The sequence below is a fragment of the Lonchura striata genome, chromosome Z (assembly GCF_050655825.1).
Source record: "Lonchura striata isolate lonStrDom1 chromosome Z, ASM5065582v1, whole genome shotgun sequence".
In the NCBI taxonomy this organism is placed as follows: domain Eukaryota; kingdom Metazoa; phylum Chordata; class Aves; order Passeriformes; family Estrildidae; genus Lonchura; species Lonchura striata.
The window spans coordinates 81786888-81807147 of record NC_140740.1 but is presented as its reverse complement, the minus strand read 5'-3'; the positions used below and the strand labels follow the sequence as shown (position 1 = coordinate 81807147).

General features: G+C 39.8%; 1 protein-coding gene across 2 annotated transcripts in view; it reads left to right on the top strand.

The window, feature by feature from the left end:
* SLC44A1 (solute carrier family 44 member 1) overlaps positions 1 to 13198 on the top strand; it is a 70324-nt gene extending 57126 nt beyond the window's left edge. Inside the window, exons 13-16 of one of the 2 annotated variants that reach the window (XM_021534838.4) lie at positions 513 to 650; positions 2364 to 2600; positions 4147 to 4227; positions 6450 to 13198. In XM_021534838.4, coding sequence (XP_021390513.1) covers positions 513 to 650; positions 2364 to 2600; positions 4147 to 4227; positions 6450 to 6473 — 480 coding nt within the window. In that variant the 3' untranslated portion in view covers positions 6474 to 13198. Of the gene's footprint in view, positions 1 to 512; positions 651 to 2363; positions 2601 to 4146 lie in introns of both variants that reach the window. The other variant, XM_031507450.3, reaches the window with a different exon arrangement.
* Positions 13199 to 20260: the final 7062 nt, after the last annotated feature.

Sequence of the window (20260 nt, the reverse complement as noted above, 5' to 3'; positions counted from 1 at the left end):
CTTTTTTTTTTTTTCGTATGGAAATGTAGAAAATAAAATCATAAGAAAGTATTTTAAATGTCCCAATGTAATCCTTGAAAACTGTCCTCACTAACCTTGAATGCAGTCTAGTTAAGTATTTAGAAATTATCTTGGGTGACTTGTATGACACTCAGATTCTTTTATATTTCCAGATTGGTTTTTCTGGAACTATTTAATTTCTGTAGCTATGCTACTGCTCACCTCCTCCTGCAGAGAAATTGCAAATTCTCTTTAATGAGTTTTTTTGAACAAACTTGTAATGCATAAATTATGAGCAAGATGGAGAAGAATAGTAATTCTTTACCTCATATAATCTTCTGTCAGCTGGTTCATATTGCTTGATTCAACAACTCTCAAGGGAATTTTTGTTCATTAAAATCATATGATGAATGTGTCTTACTCAGAAGCTGTATCTTCCCCCTTACCTTCCCCACCCTCCATCTGAAATACCTGATCATTTTATGAATAAATATTCAATCTCCTTTTCTCAGAATGCTTATACAGCCACAGCTATCAACAGCACCAATTTCTGCACCTCAGCAAAGGATGCCTTTGTTATCCTAGTGGAAAATGCTTTGCGAGTGGCTGCCATAAACACGGTTGGGGATTTTATGCTGTTTCTAGGAAAGGTATGTCTGCTGCATACAGCTGATACAGACCTATGTAGAAGCGCTCTTTCTTTAGCAATGGCTTGAACCCTAATTCAAAATGCCTTTAAAATCCTGCTTCTTAGTGTGCCCTTTATCACATCTAGCTGCATGATGTTAGGAAGGGATCATCCAGTATAGGGAGAATAAACAGATGATCCACTTAAATTTAGTAAAAGTGACTAGAGAGGAACAGATGCAGTTTATGGCACTTCTTGCATTTTTTTAGGGAGTCAATAGAAAAGTGATTAGAAAGTCTAAGGTTTTGATTTTGTTTTGAAGACATAGAATTGTAAAGAAAGGAAGCTTTTCTTTTAAATTCTGTTCAGTATGGAGTCTCTAGGTTTATGTTGAAAATTTGACACATTGCTGATCACCTTTTATGATAAAATCAGACTGGAAGAGTACAGAAGCCTGCTGTGAGGAACTGTCAGTTTAAGCAACTAAGTTAGTTCTACTCTCAGAATTAAATAGAGACAAGAATAATTTCTATGATCAATCAGCCCTTTGGGTTTCCAGCTAATGGAGATATAATGTATGGAAATATAATACAGTGAATTATTTCTATCCTTTCAAGTGCCATAATTTACAGAAACAATTAATACCAGATTATTTAAATTACCTGTGCCTAAGTATCTGGACACTGGTTGGACTGATCTGTATTCCTTATTTCATTCCTCTGCTTCTGTTAATCAGAAGTTCAACAGGCTGGACCTTGATTCCAGTAATTAAGTGAGTAGGATGTCAGAAGGAATAAACACATAAGGGAGATATAGGTGCTTTGGAGAGCCTGAAATTACATAACTAAGTTTTACTGAGGAATTTGAAAAGTATTAGCAAACACCCCCTCAAAATACATGACAGATTATTAGAAAAATGTTCAGGTGACAGGAATGTTCAAATGAACATTGCACATAAAATCAGTATCAGCTAAAATAATGCTACACTATCAGCATCTCTACCAGTTCAGTGAGCTGTTTTCATAAAAGCTGACCTACTTTATGATTGTGTTTTGTTGCTATTCATAATAATACATTCAGAAATATTAAAAAAGTTAATTGGTAACAACACCATTTAGTCTTTTTGGTTTTGCAAAAACTACACTGGGTACCCAGTGGAATATCTGTTAGGGCCTCGCACATAGTGTAGTTCTGTGGTGACTGTTGCATCAAGTGCCTCATGAGAATTCTGATCTACTTTCTCCTGTATGGAGAAGAAATAGATACTAAACAAGTTCGAAGTTGTTTCCACTAGCAAAATGAAAAACATACCTCCTAATATCTAACTTCTCCTAACACCTAACTTCTCTCTCCACCCCAGATAAAAAAACCCAACTGCATGTTAGTTGATGCATGGTATCTGGTTGTGGGGTTTATATAATTGACAGGATAAAGTTCTTTTTTACAGGAATATTGTATAACACTAGAACAATGACAGCAGATATAAATGTAATTTTCTCTGAAAAATACTCTTTGTGATGAAGGATGCGTAACAATTGACTTGAACCTGCTGTAAAATGAATTAAATGACATTTATCCTCAGGGATGTGGGAAATCCAGGAGGTAAAGCTCTTGTCACCTACAATCTGTTACCTCTAGTTCTAATCCTGGCAGACCAAGAAGAATATTGCCTTAAACAAACCAAAAATATCAAAAGGCTTCTGCCATTAGAGTTGTCTGCCATTTTCTTCTTCAGGTCCTGATTGTCTGCAGCACAGGTTTGGCTGGCATTATGTTGCTGAATTACCAACGAGATTACACCACCTGGGTGCTGCCACTCATCATTGTCTGCCTCTTTGCATTCCTGGTTGCTCACTGCTTCCTTTCCATTTATGAAATGGTTGTTGATGTCCTTTTCTTATGTTTTGCCATCGATACAAAATACAATGATGGGAGCCCTGGCAGGGAATTCTACATGGATAAAGTTCTCATGGTAAGTTTTCCCTTACTCTCAAAGTTTAAGGATCGGTTCCATAAAATAGGTATTTTGACAATGGAATTAATGCACTAGCTGAGTTCAATATGGGGTTTTTTTAGTTGCTTTTTTTAACCTTGCGATCTTGTTCATGGCTTGATCATGAAACAGTGTCATCTGATAAGCATCAAGTAAGTAATGATTCTTCCTTCCCATGGTATTGGCTTCAATTTGCTAGCTGTTAGATGAGCAACAATCTTGCAGAGTCATATTCTTGGATATCATGTCTTGTAAATTACAAAGTGCTGAAAGAAGCAAAACAAGGGGAGAAAACTTGTTTTTTTTACTTTCCCAAGAAGGACTTCTGGATATAAGACAGAAAAAATATCAGAGTATTCTACCTCATGCATAGATAGTGACCACAGTGGAGTTTTCATATAGGCATCAACCAAAATTTGGCTCTGTCACACATAGAAATACCAAGCTTTATATTCTGTCCTGGAGCCTACATGTTGTGTCAAGGCCTTTTGCAAGGCTGATTAATTTTGTCCATTTTTATTCTATGTTATCCTCTGTTCACAATAAGAAGCCAAGACATAAAAATTCTGCTCGTCAAGTCCCTCACTTTTTTGTTGCGTAGGAAATTTCTTGACAGTATTTTTAAGTGGCAGGTGTAGAATATGTCTCTGTAAAATATGCTGTCATGTAGGCTAGAGTAAGATTCTCATGACTTCTTAGCAATTTTTTTTTTTGGTGGGAAAACCATGACAAGAATTTAGTGCTAAATTTTTTGTAAATCCCAGTGGAATCTAGCGTATATAATAAATAAATCAGCTGTTCATTATTTGCTTTTTAATAGAGTAAGAGTAAAATGCAGCAAGTTCTCTCAGAAGAAAGCACTGATAAATTGTAAAGCATTATGGGTTTCTTTAGTCAACAGTCAATATCACAAAATGCCAGCAGTTAAAGTTTACTGACACTGTCTGCAGAATTCGTGCCTTTAAGAGAAAAAAAATTGCTTAAAATTTTATAGCACATTTTCTAATCTTCATGAAAAGGAGATTGTAATTTTGTGAAAAATGTAAGAGGTTGAATTGAGGACAATTAGGGAAATCAGCCAAATCTTGCAAGTAACTATCTCCAAATTCTTTTGTTTAATGGAGTTCTAACATTAGGCATAGAATACAAGGCAATAAATGAAATTCTGGTTTGTTTGGGGTTTTTGTTGTGGGGTTTCTTTGTTTGGTTTTGACTTTTTTTGTTGTTTTTTGAAAATCAGCCTTTTACATTCTTTCCCCATAAAGGAGAAGATTGCATGCTAAATATGAAAGTTGTAAGAGCACACAAGGCAAACATCTGTCTGGCTTCCAGAATTAAGTGAAGGAGACCTTTGAGGTTATTTGGCAGCCTTTTTTGATACCTTGTGGTCAAGTCTAAGCAAGAGAAATGGGAGATGCAAATTATCTAGATATTTTGAGTAGTTACATCTTGAAGTTCTGTCTTGAGATTTGATTTTTGGAGCCTGCTCTATGAAAGCACTTGTCATTTCATTACTGTTTTTCAGGAGTTTGTGGAGAATAGTAGGAAATCTATGAAAGAAGCTGGCCGGGGAGGTGGAGCTGAGGGCAGAGAGCTAAAACCAATGGTAGGTGCAGATGAGGAGGTGGCGATCCTCCAAGAGTTTCACTTTTACTTCTTCTCCCTCTTTGTCTTTACTGACTGCACTTCTTCAGGAGAAGTTTTTGTTCTCTGTATCACTCAAGATGTTCTGCTTTTTCTGTTTGTGAGCTTGCCTATCACCTGGATGGCAGAGTTTTTGTCACAGCTGAGACCATCTCCTGTAAAAGTAAGATGAAAGGAACTGTCTCATATGAAACAAATGCAGTATCATTTCATTAGGATTAGTGGTGCATTCCATGTGGTATATACAGACAGCCCCAGTTGCTGAACAGTCTAAAAATAAGATGGCTCTGAGATTCTTGGGGCTCTTCTCAGCCCTGAGATGAATAATTTTTGCTCATCTTACATTCACTGCAAAAGCCTGAAATGAAGAACACTTACTGCGTGTATCCATTGTTGAAAAGTAAGAACAGGTATTCAAAGCCCTCACCAAATTATCTTACACAGTGCCAAGGAATTGGATACAGTGATTCCTTTCAACCTGCTCAAATGACATTTCTCCCAGTTGTTTGTTTTATTGCCAACTACTTATGTTGCTTGTCTCTTGTGTGCTCTTTCCATCTCACACTGTCAGACGCACAGACAGTGAACAATGCATCATTTATGCTTCTGCAGCCTATTTTACTTACGGTGTGCCTGTTAGGAAGGCATTGCATGTCTGAGTAGCCTGGAATAAGAACACTGTACATGGTACAGATAACAGATAGGAGGATAAGTTTGGAAGGTGGAGAAGAGAGGGCATATAACAGAGTGCCAGGCTGGGCAAGGTATGATTTTGCTTCATACATTATGACTTTGTGAAACAGAATATTTTTCCATCATCACTTTCTCAGAGTGTTTGGGGTCTTATTCATTTCCGTACCATGGGGATAATTTTTTAACCAAGTGGAGTCTAAATAAGTGTGTGCTAACAGAAGAATTTATTTTTTTCAACAATGTATGTGAAGCCATGTTGCATGAGCATTTTTTGACTAAGCTGGAATGGGTTCCTGCTATAGACTGGATAGATGTGTAGCTTTGCGTGTTTTGCTATTTCATTATGGCTTACCAACTTCTAGATTTGCTTATGCCTAAATGCTGCTGTGTTTATACATACAGAAAACTAATTCTATGCTCATTTACTGTTTTCTTCTGGGAGTAATTCTAGCTGGTCAAGCAGACACTAACATTGGGATTTTCAGAGCGAGCTAATTGCTGTAAATGCAAATGTGCCATGAAAATGATTGAGAATTGGGTGTGCAAACTCTCTAAGTCATATACCCAAAAATTCAGTTCAAAATTTTATGTTAAACTCTGTTTCAAATAATTGGTTTACCTTAAGTGGTTTTCCACTTACACTATTGTCAGAGCTGGCACAGACTGCTACTTACACTTTTGTACTTGACTGAAGCTTGGATGTTAAAAAGCCTGAAGCTTGGATGTTAAAAAACTTTATTCAGCCCCACCCCTTGTAACAGTGCAAACCAAGAACTTGCAAACCAAGGGTTGTTTTATTCTTAGAAGAATTTTTTTCTGGATTCTTGACCTGGTACTGGCTGAAAGTCCTTATAAGATGGCTTGAGAAGATGCTGAGCACTTGAGGCTCGTAGTGGAAGTCTCCTGCTGAATTACTCCCAATTCTGTTGCTCATGTGGATGTCTTGTTTGGAACTGTTTGGGCCTTGTTGTTTTCCATTTTTGGGCATTCAGCTCCAGTTGATTTGATTATGAATACTAGGATCTCACTTCCTGATCATGATGGGACACAGCAGTCAAATTTCTGAGACCTTTCCCCAAAGTAGAGTGCCTCAGTTAGAGCCAGAATAGGATAACTCGTAAGTCTATTGTGTAACAGTATATTGCCTGTAGTCCCAAAATTGCATGTCTGAAAATTAGTTCAATACTACTTTTTCTTCTTTTTTTACAAAAAGAGTCTTTACTGGTTTGCTTCTGTTTCCTTGAAATACAGATATTTCTTAGATATGACAGTTATTTCTTAAAGTGAAATGCCCTAAGTGCAGATGTATTTAAAATAGATACTAGTAGCAGAGATAACACTTTAGGAAGCTCTGTTCTTGCATCAGGGCGCAATAAAAAACCGCACCTTTTCATACTTCTTTCTTTATGGCTTCCAGTGACCCTTTTGACTCAATTTCTCCTTGTCCTTTGGCATCTGTCTAAGACTATACTGTATGACTTTGTTTTCTAGGCCTCTGGAGCAAGTTCATCTTGAAACTAGCCAGCCATATTGGAACCCATTGACATTCCAAAAGAGTATATATATACATATATACATACACACATCTATATATATATATATATATATATATATAAATAAACAGCCAAAATCAGAGAAAAGGAACAGGGATTTAAAACTTTTTTTAACAATTATTTTTGTGAAACATGTACTCTTTTCATACGGGTGGCTTTTACAAGCAGCTTTATCATTGTTCCATTTCTTAAATTATTTGTTGTGGTCATGGAAATGTTGATTCTTATCTGCTTGATATTTTAAAATCTGGAGGAAGTACCGTTGTAATGATAATCTGAAATCATGACTGGGTTTAGAGACAGATTTCCCATGACACTGCTAATCTGCTGAGAGTTTTACGTGTTTAATTTCTTTAAAATTTGCATTAAATTTGGGACAGTGACATGTATAGAAAAATTTAAAATCAAAAAAAGTCTCTAATTTATTTTTTAAAGAGGTTGTATCGGAAAAAATTTGTTCAGTTGAAATGTGTTTGTAAGCAGTTATTTTACTTTACAGCCCTGGCCGGGCACAGTTCTGTTTACCAATATCAGATATCACAATAACCAACTCCTCAGGTATTTAGGTGTGGGAGCCCTTGCATCTCCTATTAAACAGAACCTACAAAATGGGGACAGATAATTTTTATATGCAATTAACTTCCTGCTTACCCTACTTTTACCCCTCATACCCATTGCCCTCTATCCTCCCCCTGAGTTCAGTAGCCTCCTTCACACTTCAGCAGTGTTCCTTTGAAGGGTATGGATTCTCCATACGGGCAAGTGAAATAATAGATTGTTAAAGTTCAGTCTTAGCCATACTCATGATTAATTCATGACTAGATACAAAGATGCTGAGGATGGGAAGAGAAATTAATTATACTGCTGTATATAAAAAAGTACTGTATGCTTCATTTCATCTAATGAGAGAGCTCTGGGAGGTAGAAAGGATCATTCCTTGCCTGTTGCTTGATCCATATTTGTACATATTTTAGTGGGTGGCTAAAGCCAGAAAGGGCAGAGAAACATTCCTTTGGAAATGTAGCTGCCAGGATAGTTATCTGAAATTATTAAAAAATGACAAGAGAACATGCTTTTTTATTATTATTAGATACATAAATATCTTTTCAATCTGGAAGTTCACCAGATAGGAATGCTAATATTCAATTATTCAGCATAGTGAATTGGTAAATGCATAAATGTATTTGTTAAGAATTAATGATCTGTCTATGCTATATATTCCTTTTGTTAACATTTTTTTAAGAAAACTATTTTTGTTATTGTAAAGTTAATATTTCAGAGCAGAATTTTTAAACTTATTGCACTAAATACAAGCTGTCTACAAATAATGATGCCTCAGTGGTTCAATCACTCCATTCCAGAAAATCTTTTGAAAGAGTAAGAGCCTTTCTACAGAAGCTTTATGATGGAGTAGAGAGGTATGTCTAGGTAAAGACATGCACAACTCGTGTAATCAAGGTTTAGTAAGTAAGCAGTTAACTGTGCTTCCTTTCAGACTATGAGACTTCTAAATTGCTGCTAAAGGTTTAAATAATTATGTAGTCTTATTTAGCTAACTAGTGCTCTTATATTTTTGGCAATAGTAAAACTCTTCACTTTTGCTTCCAGAAGTCATTTGATAGCTTAAATTTGTCATTTTTTTTTTTCTATAAGCCAGCTAAAACAATTTACACTTTTCATACCACAGAACCCAAACGATTTGAATGGTACAAAATTAAAGATACATTCAGAAAGGATAGCTGTTGGGGAGATGTAGAGAATTATCCTGGAAGCACTTTCTGATTTAAGTGAACCATATCTGTAACTCTACAGGAGGAGCCCTCTCAGGAGGGCTCTCTCAGTATGGAAATTGTAACATACACATCTGTATAAGTGCTGACTGGTCTTATGAGCTTCAGCCTAGGGAGGCAAGCTGGAGCACAGGTGAGTCCTCTCTTTTCAAGTCAGAGAATAGACTTGCCCACAAGAAACACTGGAGCAGCCTTACTTTTGTGGAGAGGAGACATTCCTGCAGTACCAGTGTCTAAGACAGCAGTTGTACTCAACACCAGTATTTGTGTAGATCAGAGGGGTTTAGCAACACAAATTTAAAAACTGGCTTAGATAATCCTAGAAACTGGTTTTCAAGACTAAAAGACTTACCAAGTACCCAGTTGCTTCCAGAGAATCTAGTTTTCATCTTGTTTGGAGGTTATTGGAAGTGCTTATTTAAAGAAGCCTTGTATTTTGCTCATTTTCATAAAAAAATTCTGCCATGACTGGTTCCACAAATTTGTGTTCTCCACTCACTGGAAATCCTGAGTGGGAACTGTTCTCTGTAATTGCAACTAGGACTGCAATTGGTAACAAATTTTGTATTTTTGTATGACTTGACTGTGCACCATTTTTATAGCAGTTTTATCCTGTCTTAAAAATAAATTTGTTTATTTACATGGTGTTTAAAAGAAACAGGCAACATTTTTCTATGCGTAGTTGTAATGTTTAAGTGAGAAACCTATATCATTACACAGTTCTTAATAAAAATGTGTGCACCATTCTTGAGTGTATATCCAGCATGCAGAGCTTTTCAGTCTTGCCAAAAAGGAATTCCATCCATACATAGGCTTTCCAGTGGCCCTTTAAAGCTTGTGATTGTCTATTGAAGTTCATTTGCAATCAAACTACAAGCTGCCCTCTTCCAGCTCCGTCTTGTGCACAGAGATAAGCAGAAGACAGGATTCTGAAAAGACAACTTTTCAGGACAAATTTAGACTGCTTTCCTTTCCTAGTGGGGATATTGGAGTGTGAGGACATTTTGGCATGTAAATCCCATACATAAATTTTGGCAGTAGAGGTGCTGGGGTCTGCCACCTGTGAGAGGTTAAATACTTCTTTTGACTGTTGGTTATTAAAGCCAGTGTATGGTCTGCTTTGTGGGAAGCAGTCTAGACTAAGTAGAGAGTGATGCTGCACTGAGAATAACAATGCAGGAGGAGTAGATGAGACAGCTAAACCAGAGAAATCATCTCCTCAGAAAGTCCATTGAATTAAGTAGTGGTAAAAGACTGGAGATTTAGGCTGGACAATTTGGGTTTAGAAACAATCATTTGGATTACTGCTTCCCAGCATTTGGTTTTTGTGCCATAGCCTCTGACCAGCTAAGTTTCAAACAGAAAAAGCATACCATTCCTTAAACTGTTAAATGTTTTCTCACATTATTTTTTCTGTTTGGAAGCTGAACAGCACCATGTCATCTTTACTGCTTCTTCTGGCCCTAGAGAATGATTTTTGTTGTTCTTTGGGGTCTCATTTCCATATTGCTCTCTGAGTAAGAGTGGTTAAGTGGCAGTGTCAGCTCCCCTTTGTCCCTTGATCTCACCACATTCCCTTTTACCTTCCCGAGGAAATGGTTCAGGATATTACCCATACTGAATGAGAGGGAGAGTATGTGCTAAGCTATAATGTTCTGAGGTAGAGATTTTTTTCTTTTTTTGTCTGGTATTACTCCATCACTGTAGATAGACGTGAAACCAATCACTTCTAGAGTTTCACTGCTGCTCCACACCTAGACATAACACATAGGATGGCCAGTTTAGATTTGCATCTTCAGCTTTCCAATAGTTCCCAGTGCCAGAGCCAGGACAGGCTTCTAAATGTGGCCTTACATTGGCATAGTAAATGAAGGACTTTTTGCAGTGGTGATAAAATGCAGTAAAATGTTGTGGTGGGTTGACCATGGCTGTCACATACACTGCTTCTCTGTTGCTTGCTCAGTCCCTGTAGTACTATGGAGAGATCAGTGAAAGGACAAAAACATTGATGTAAGTGCAGTTCACTAAGCAAATGAGGAGGAAAAGAAAAAAAAAAAAAAAAAAAAGGCAATCATTTACCGGCAGACCAATGCCCAGCCAATCTTTAAGCAGCAGCTGCTTGGGAGCCACACCCACCCCAGTTTGATTGCTGAGTGTTACATTATGTGGTGTGGAATATTTCTTCAGCCTGTTCAGATCAACCGTCCTGGCTGTGTGCCCTCTCATCCTTTTGCCCAATGCCAAATGACTGCAGGGGTCGTAAGCGGAAAATAGAGGCAGCCTTGACCCTGTGCAAGCACTGCTCAGTAGAAAGTAAACCTTTGTGTTAGCAGTACTGCTTTAGTTGCAGATCTAAAACAGCATCTTGCAGGTTGCTGAAAAGAAAATTAACTCTGTCCAGCCTAACCCACCCAGTACACAGGCCCACCTACCCAATAATTAAGACTTGCTCCCTGCATTTCTGTACAGCATCTTCTCAGGGTGGTTACTTCTTTCTGAAAGGGCTTTTTTTGCAGCAGGCAATTAGCCTGCTCCACAGTGCTCCCTTTCATGGAGGGAGCAGGGGATGTTAGCTCTTACACTTTCAGCACATAATGGGGATATAAAGCAAAAATGAGCCCTTTCTGTATCAGTGTTCTGGCAATTGAGCAGCCAGTGTTAGAAACAATATACTTAATGTGCCCTCAGGGCATGCACTTTAGTGGTTTGCTCTGAGTGGTTATGATGTATTCTATGAATGTATGTTATAGAGTCAGAATAAAATGCATGTAGCAGACATATACTCATCACCATCTAGTGAGCATTTAGTTCAGAGTGCATATTACATGCTGTATTGAATATGGCACAGTCGTTTTAAGAAACAGTCTTAAGATTTACAAGTAGATAACTTACAGCATTCCTGTTTTTTAAATCATGGCTTGGCCTGTGCAGATAGACCTTTTACTAAATCTAAAATCACTAGCTCATTGTTTCTTGAACAGCTTATGTCACCTTATCAACACAGAAATTTTATTTCATCATTGTGAGAAAACAAAAAGGACAACAAAACAACCCTTGTGTTTCCCAACACAAAACTCAACAGGCTTATTAGAAGCATTTCTTGCCTTCAGCTTCTTTGTTGGGATGATGAAAATTTTAAATATTTCATTTTCAAATGCTCTTCCAACTATTTTATCTCTGCTGTTATGTCCACCATGTAACAAGATTATGGAGACTAGTAAATCTGTTTCTTGTGTTCTGTATCAAATACTGTTCTCAAGGTATTTTTTTTATATATATATTTAAGGAGATGAGAGAAAAGATGAAACTCATCTCCTGTGATGTGGGTCATGTATAAAAGGCAAAATTTCTGGTCTGGGATGGAGCTGTGATGAGTCTTGCAATCTGATACAATCAAGCCAAAGCTCCTCAGAGACCAGGATTATGAAAATATTTCTAAGGAGAACTGATAGCATGAATTGATCTGAAAATACCTATTTGGAGGCTACACTATCTGGCATTCATTTGATATCTGTTAAAAAGGAATGAGCAGAAAACCAGCAAATGCCCATCAGATTCTATTCCCCTGTCTCACTGAGGTCAAGTCATTATATTTAAATATGGTGAGCAGACTTTGGTGTTATAAGCATCTGGTACTTCTCTACAGAAACTCCACTTAGAACCAAAGTTCCAAGAATTCAGAGTAAAAGTACCAGCTGACTTTAACAGAACTAGCCTAATTTCAGTAATGTTAAAGACAGCTATGGCCTCTCTAATACATGATTTATAAGTAGATACCTAACAGCATTCCTGTTTTATGCTAGCAGCATAGGTGGATACCATTCCTCAGCTGGGTTAGTAGGAATAAGGACAGCTTATTTCAAAAAGGTTTGGTGAAATTAGGAAGCTGACTAGTTATGAAACCTGGCAGAGGTTGTATACTGACTGGAGCTCCCATTATAAAAATGTTCTTTAATTCTCAAATTAACATGTGCCCTCCATGTTAGTATTAGTTGGGTCCCTCCCTGCTGCTCAGGCTGAAACAGGAGAGTACCTCTCATTTGAAAAACAGCGCCACAGACAATTTCATAATGTCTCCCAGAGGAGTAAGGGAAAAGAAAACAGAAAGCTAATTTTATTTCTGATGTAGGAACAGAAAGCAGCTACCAGAAGTTAGGTGGAGCCATGGAGAGCAGATAAAAAATATTCCACAGGATCTTCACAGTAGCTAAGAAAATTCACATTCCAATTCAGACATCTCACAGCAACATCTCCCATGTCCCACTTTAATTTTACTCTGGTAAGCTCCTCAGAGCAAAATGAAGGTGGAATGAAAATAATTATTTCTATATAATGAATGGTGTGGCTGATTACAGAAACTACTCTTAGGAAAAAGGAAAATCTTCTGAACAGATTTTAAAGGCTTGACAGTACTTGCATTGTCATAGTCCATCAAAGCTTCATCTGGAAACAAATTTTTCATCCTCCTTTACTCATACTTCTAACAGGGCAATCAAACCCCTGGACTGGCTTAGTGATTTACATTGAATCGAGATCAACTAACAAGTGCTCCTTTTTCCAGTGGAATGCCACCTCCTTTGAGAATGGGAAAAGTAAATGTGACACTGTTCATTGTTGTCTTGAGAACTTAAAACTATTTTATACTGCAAGCTGTGAATGCAGGAAGAGAAAAGAAATTAACAGTGCTGATCTAATCTTAGATTTTCTGTGTAAACTGACATTGTGCCAGGATACTGATGCAAAACTGTATTTTAGTCTAAGAAATGTATAGATTTTTTAATGTATCAAAATAAAGTTTTCCTTTTAAGTAAGAAAGAAATCTCTGTATCTTCCATGTGGTGTGTGTAAGCCATGCTTTTACTCAATACAATACAATCTCATGTTCCTGAAAAGCAAATCCAGTTTTTGCTGAAGTTTTACTTTGTTCTGTGCCTGCACTTTAGCTGATGGTAAAGTTTTCTGAGATGAGCATGTTAATGGAATTTGGTAGAGGAAAGGCAGGATATTTTTTGCTGTCTTTCTTCTTACTGATCCTCTCACATCTGCTCCTCGGCTTTTCTCCAGAGTCTTGAAAACTGCCCCTTCAGGCTGACGGCTACACCCATCACCACATTCCTCAGCCTCTCTGATGGGCTACAGGGTGTGCTGAAGGTCAGTCACATACAGAAGCAGTTGGAAAGTTCTTCACTGTGGAAGGGGAGGTTGTGGTCACACATACAGAATGGTCCTTGCTCATACCTCGGAAGCAGGACTCTCGGGGCTCATAAAACTATCTGGAACATACTGGCTCATAAGATGCTTTGCCTCACCAGGACAGCTGTGGGGCAATGAACAGTAGGGAGGCATAAAAGAGATCTTGCTATGCATTATGAGCCATGCAAGGTGCATATCCCAGCACAGCACATCCTGTAGCACCATTACCTTTTTTTTCAAAGACCTGTGCACACTCCCCACTCTGCACAGCTGTTCTACCAGCTTGGATATCTAAAGATGGATGGTGAGTAGATGCAATAACAGAGGCACATACAGTCACAAAGATTTATTCCCCTCTCCTCTCTGTCCCATAGCGCAGCATATTTCTACTTGGTGACTTCTTTTTTTTTTTTAGACTAATGCACATGTAAGCCAAGTTGAGCCATGTCTTCTGCTTCTATTGTTCTTTGCTGCAAACTACTTCAGCACTGTATTTGCATGAGATGGTTTACTTTATGTGGAAACTACTGCTGCTTCTGAAACAGAGACTGATGCTGTTGTGGCTAATCAGTCATTGTCATCAGTCCATCAGGAGGAGAAGAACCAGAAAGCCAATCAGGCAGGACCTCTGCACACAGGCAGGGTCCATGCTGTGGACCCAGAGTGTTCTGCTGCATGTCAGTGTTCTGCAATTCCACTGAAGGTATGTCTCATTGGCTCAGAGTGTCTATTTCATGGTTTATTAACAGTGAAGCTGCATTGCTAGATGGGTTTAGTTGAACAGAGTAGAAGAGGCTCCAGAGATATACTTCATCAGTAGAGGTGTTAGAGGCAGGAGGCATGAAACATACAGGTTGTATAAACCGTGTCTGGTTTACACTGTATTTTTTTCTCTGTCAGAACTGTAGAACAGGAGCTCTTTAGCTTTATTTACCCTATCTAGCAGTGACGGACAGAAGCACTGTCTGCAGAGATCAGTGCTCTGAAACAAGTTTCATGACTTCCAGGAGAAATTAAAAAAAAAAAAAAGGCACCTAAAGTTGGGCTGCAGAAGGCTAGTGAGAGAAGCATATGCAGGGAGAACAGAATGGGACATGGGACTTGGAAGGAAAATACCAGATTACTGGGGTGGACTGGAAGAAAACTGTTGTGCTGTTAGCAGGGACTTGAGCTGCAGAAGCAGGATTTTTCCTTCAACCACTCAGCAGTTCACACTGGCAAGATATTCTTCATGTGGTGGGGATGTATCTCTGACCACTTCGCCTTGGGACTCAGCCCCTGGCATTGGCTACTGAAGAACAGCACAGGCAGATGACTTCTCAGATCCCCGCTCCCTGAAAAGCCCTGCTGTCCCACTGGAGGTGAAGGACTAGTCTTGCTAGCAACATAGCACATATCTTTGGCCACTGAAGGAGCTCTCCTGCCAGGCATAGAGGATGGAACCTTCTGTAATGCAGCATTAAGTGTGCAGCAAATGGGCTCCTTCTCCAAGCCAGGGAGCCCAAAACCTGGGCTTGCTGTAGTCTGGCATGGCTCTTTCCCTCCAGTGTGGGGAAGTCACTGGTATTTAGATGTTTAATGGAGATTATCTAGCGCCCAGGGAGCAATTATTTAGAATTTCTAATTACTTTTAAATTATGAATGTATGAAATGGAGAGACTTTGCACTCCTGCACACAGAAAACCTAAAAAGACTGTTTTTCTGACAACTACTGCCATCATCTTCATCTAGTCCTTATTCTTGTTTACCTTAAATACACTAAAAATAAAGTGGAAGAAAATCCAGCACCAGAGCTGATTTTCTGAGCCCCTAACCAGAGCAGTCAAAGCTACAAATAAAGCTTTATGACAGAAGCTATTGAATTGCTGTATCTCACTACCTCAGCTGACAGTAATCAAGTGGGAGATCAATGGATGAGCAGGACTTGGATTTCACACTGCATTCCTCTGAAGAAGAAATCACAAACCTGAACCCTGTGCCCTAGGGGAAAAAAAAAGTCTGCCATAGACCCAGAAATAGTGATGTCTCCAGTTTTTAATTGTTTTTCTGATAGGACTTGTATTCTAGTCTTAACTATTAAGTCCTGAATACAAACCTGGCCAAAAAATATTTGCTAGGCATTTGGCAATGCCAGATAGGGCACAGTGGTGTGGCCACTTCTGATTGCAGCACCTTCCATGTCCCCCCATCTTTGCTTTCAGGTAGGAGAGGGTTAGCTCAAAGATTTGGAGACCTGCTTAGAGCCAACAGACTGCTTATCCACCAAACACCTCCGCTGTCACCTAGGACTTCTCAGTGTCTCTGTGCCTCCTTTCCTCAAAGATGAGGATGCAGTGAAGGCCAAGTACATCAAAGATAAGTTAGTACACACATGCTGCACAAGGATGGATTAATTAAATAGGGGTAAGGGTGAATAAATAGATAAGGGGCTGTGTGTGAAACTGGGATCTAAAAATGGCTCTGCAGCTGCAAGAGGCAATGAATTGGGTGGAATTTACATCTTATGCAAGAGAAATTATATAGACATGAACACCTCAGACTCATTGCTCTTCTGATAGTTAAAATATCTGAAAACTTAATCCTCCACTAGAAAATCCCCTCCAGTCTTCTAGTGGGTCTTGGTACTTCAGTGTGCCTGCTTTTTGCAAGAAGCAAAATCCACTTGTTGGCATGCTGGGTGTCTTTCAAATCTCTTAAAATTGCACTGCCCCTAGTAACAACAGCAAACCTAACTTTAGTACCTAATGTTGAACATTGTGGAATGAAGTAAAGGGATTTCTGCCTGTTCTGTTGGGTAGGAGGTCTGAGGAAGAATTCTTCCTTATGGGCCCAGAAGCCCTACTGCCTCCAGGCAAGGAAAATCGTGGCTTGTTTTTGAAAGCTGTGGTGTTGTATCTGTGCATTATGGGACAACACAAGGACAAGAAAACTTCAGAACATTCTCTATTTTGTTGCAGCAGGAGACCAGCCTGCTAGAAGAGCATGTGAGGTTCATGCTGTTGATGATGTAGATGGAGCTTGACAGCTTTATAAAAATGTAATTTGCTCCCCCAGAAAAACAGCATAAGCACTTGCAGGTCTGAATTTCCCAGAAGATGAACAGCTTGAAAAGCTATCAAGCTTCTTAAAGAAATAATAAGGAATCAAAGCTTGAATGAAGAGTGTAGGAGAACTATACACAAACCTGAATTTCTGGTCACTTCATTGTGTTCATGGGCCAGGGCCCCCCACCTTTCCTTAATCACTGTCTGGACTTTAAGAATAGCACATAACAAAGCAAGTAAAAAGCGCACATTTTTAAGCCATGGAGGCAAAACAAACTCTTGTTTGAAATAAGCTAAAAATTTGTATATGTGGCCGCAAGCTAGAGTTGGGCTCCAGAAAGGCTCCAACCATGACACAGTGAAGGAAGTGGGAGGAAGAAGGGAATGGACTGATGACCTGCCAAGCCAGAGGCATGACATCAACTGGGGTAAGTCTCAGCAATGGCAAAACCTGGCTTATTCTCCAGGCTGCTGTGGAGCAGCCTTGTATTTGCACCTTGTAGCTCTGCCACCCCCACTGTGGCCCTGGAGATGTTTTCCAGCTAACCTTTCTGGAGGGATCAGGCTAGATAAGCAGTAAGTAGGGAAAATGCAATGGAAAAAGCTAATACAGAAGGGGCAATGAGTCATAAATGAGGTGCAAGAACGCAAGAACTTGGAGACCCTCCTCAGAAGTGGACTGCTAGAAAGCTCAGAGGGGATCCAAGAGCATTATCTATGCCATGCTTACTGGAGGGAGGGCAATGGAGTGTTTCTTTGCAGGGTATTTGTGCTTGCCTTTACCAGTTACAACTGCTGTAATGAACTGCTACTGGTAATTAAAAAAAAAAAAAAGTTGCTTTGGCTAGAATTAAACATTTACATGGAGGTATTTTGAAAAGTCATATGAAGACAAATGAACTCTTGCCACCTGAGCATCACTGGATTTGGAGCAGAAGAAGCTTTTGGAGAGACCATCCCTTGAGTGTCTTACTTTTTTTGCAAGGGGGAAAACTGTCATTGCTGCCTGTTCTGGTATTAAAAATGTTAAGAAGGTCTGATAAGAAATGTTGCAGTGCTGCAGGCCAGGGCACAGAGCACTTTGGTGTGATAGTAGTAACACATCAGGCATGTAGTACTATGTCACATAAGTCCTGATATACCTGTGATGTGCTTGTACAGGTGAAAGCTATTAAAAATTACTAGCACTTCACACTGAAGTAGTCTGCTCTTTGGAGAAGAAAGAACAACTTCTGAGCTAAAGGGTTAAATTTTTTTTGTATCACAAAAGCTAGACAAATACAAAATCTTTGTTTTCATTCTTCCAGATGAATCCTGCCAACTCGTTCAGCCTAAGGGCACAGCTCAATACAAGGCATAGGCAGCATTATAAGCCTAAACAGCAATAGCTTCATCTGCTATTCTGTTCCTTCCTTTGCAGTCACAATAATGAAATCCAGGGGGAATTAAAAGTATCCTGGCTGCAGAGCCCATCAGCCAGCCATTGTAATGTGGTTATGAAATATAGAGCCACAGACTAGCAAGCACAATTAGCTAAAAAGATTGGTGCTCCATCATAACCCCATTTTAAACAGGCTGCTGATAGAGTAATTTTGACACCAAAATAGTGCCAGAGGAAATGCATATTCACTGCAACTCATTGTGTCTTTTATTAAGCAACACTACAACACTACAAAGAAGTCAGATTTTCACTGGGGTTGTCAGCAGGAGCAATTTCTCTGCTCAGACCTGTGCTGATGAGAAAATGTTCTATGTTCCCTTCCCTGAAACAGAGCCAGAAGGGCATGGTTACACATGCCAGCTGTGAAGGTTTTAGGTTGCCCACAGCTTCCCTCACAGACCTTAGCTGGAAGAAACACCACAGCTGTTCAGCAGCACACTCTCTCTGCCTATCCTCCATATATAACTCAGCTGAACTCGGTGTGTGTTGAGGTGTGAGGCACTGGGCCTGTTCTTACCCCTATGCATGAAGATCAGGAGACCAAATGGGTCATACTCAACTCAGTGAGCTCCTAAAAATGAAGGTAGCTTGGGCTGCTGGATCTCACCAAGAGCTCAGACCTCATTAGAGGGAATGTAATTTAATGCCCTTTAATGCCCTGACAATGTACTACTGCTTCCCACAGCATACATGGATGTAGAGCTCTTCCTGGGTTTGGAGGCTCCCCAGCAATGGTGCTCTCTCGCATGGTCCCAACTGGAGACTTGAGAGCAGCTCTCTGAAAGGAAAAGGCAGCATTTTTTCTCCTCTAGTTTCTCTTGTAAGGACAAACTGCTCTCTTTTCTATCTAGTCTAGGTTTTTTAACAAACCAGCAAAGGGCAGTTCATTTCCTTAGAATCCACAACATGAAATCTTTCACCACTAAAATAATCCCAGTGCAATGAAGTCTTCAGTCTTCAAAGGCACCTCTTGGGCCAGCTCCAGCTCTGGAAAGCCTTGTTCTGAGATGAGATGTGGTGCTGCAGCTGGGTGGTGTGGTTTCCAGTGACCCTTCCTGAGACCTGTTCTCTCAGTGCCCCCTCTGCCTTCTGAGCCTGTCCCGAGGGTGGGCTCACAATGAGCCAGCATTGAGCTTTGCCAGTCTCTTGCCTAAAGGATTGTTGCCAGCTTGATGACCTTCTGACAGATTTCAACCCTTTGTGCCCCTCCTCCCTCCTCTTCCAAGGCAGGGTTGACTTGTGTCAGCATTTGTCCCTCCCACAGCCCGTGGTGCACACACCTGGCATGATTTTTGTACTGGACACAGCCAGCCTATGAGTGCTGCCAGGAGCATGAAGAGATCAGAAGCTTATCTCCTGACTGGCCCAGCCCAGAGTCAGAAGATGGTGCACAAAGCACTGGCATTGACAGTATCTGACCTCCCCCAGCTCTTGTCCTTGCCTCATCCTGCTGGCTTATCAGACTGCAGCCCAAGGTGGTGCACCAGAGGTTATTGCTCTCCAGGAGGTAGCAGAAAATAGGCATTTGGGGCAAAGGTGATCTGCTGCCTCTGAGTTTCAGTTGCAGTAAGTGTAGGACAGGATTAGAACACCCTTTCATGCTCCCCAGCTTCTTTTGCTTAAGGAAAGTCATGGCTCATCAAGCCCAAGAAGTGCTGTGGGTATTTTTTTTTCCTGCTCTGAATCTTCTTTTGCTGTGCAGCCAGAATTCACGGCAAGATCTGAGATGTTAAAGGGTCAGATCTTCATCCATTACTGCTCCTTGAAATGGTCACATAAATGTACGCAACATTGCCTTCACAGAAGTGCAGAAATGTGTCTTTCAGCCCTTTTATGACTTTTTTTTCCTTAAGGATTACATCCCTGAACCACCTTTTTTACCTCACTTCAATCACTGTGGTCCTATTTTTTTCTATTCTTTGAAAAGGCCACTGATCTTCATGCTGCACAAAAAACTCACCCTTTGCTTCTGCTGTCCACGTGTTCAGCCACTTCCTTTCTACCTGTTTACCTTAAACCTCTTCACTCACCCAAACATTGGCCAGCTGTGTCTCCATTCAGTTCTCTGCTGTTCTCTGTGATTTTCCAAAACCAAGCCCTTGCCCCGCGCCTTGAGTTGCATGCATAGTCCACATCTCTCCCCAATCCAGACCTTTCCTCCATGATACTTGTCTCCTGAGGTGTCCCACAGTCATGGTTGTGCTGCCATCTGGGACAAACATACCCATCTTTCCTCCCTCCCTCCCTCTCTCTGTTTTTTTTTTTTTTATTTGTTTGTTTG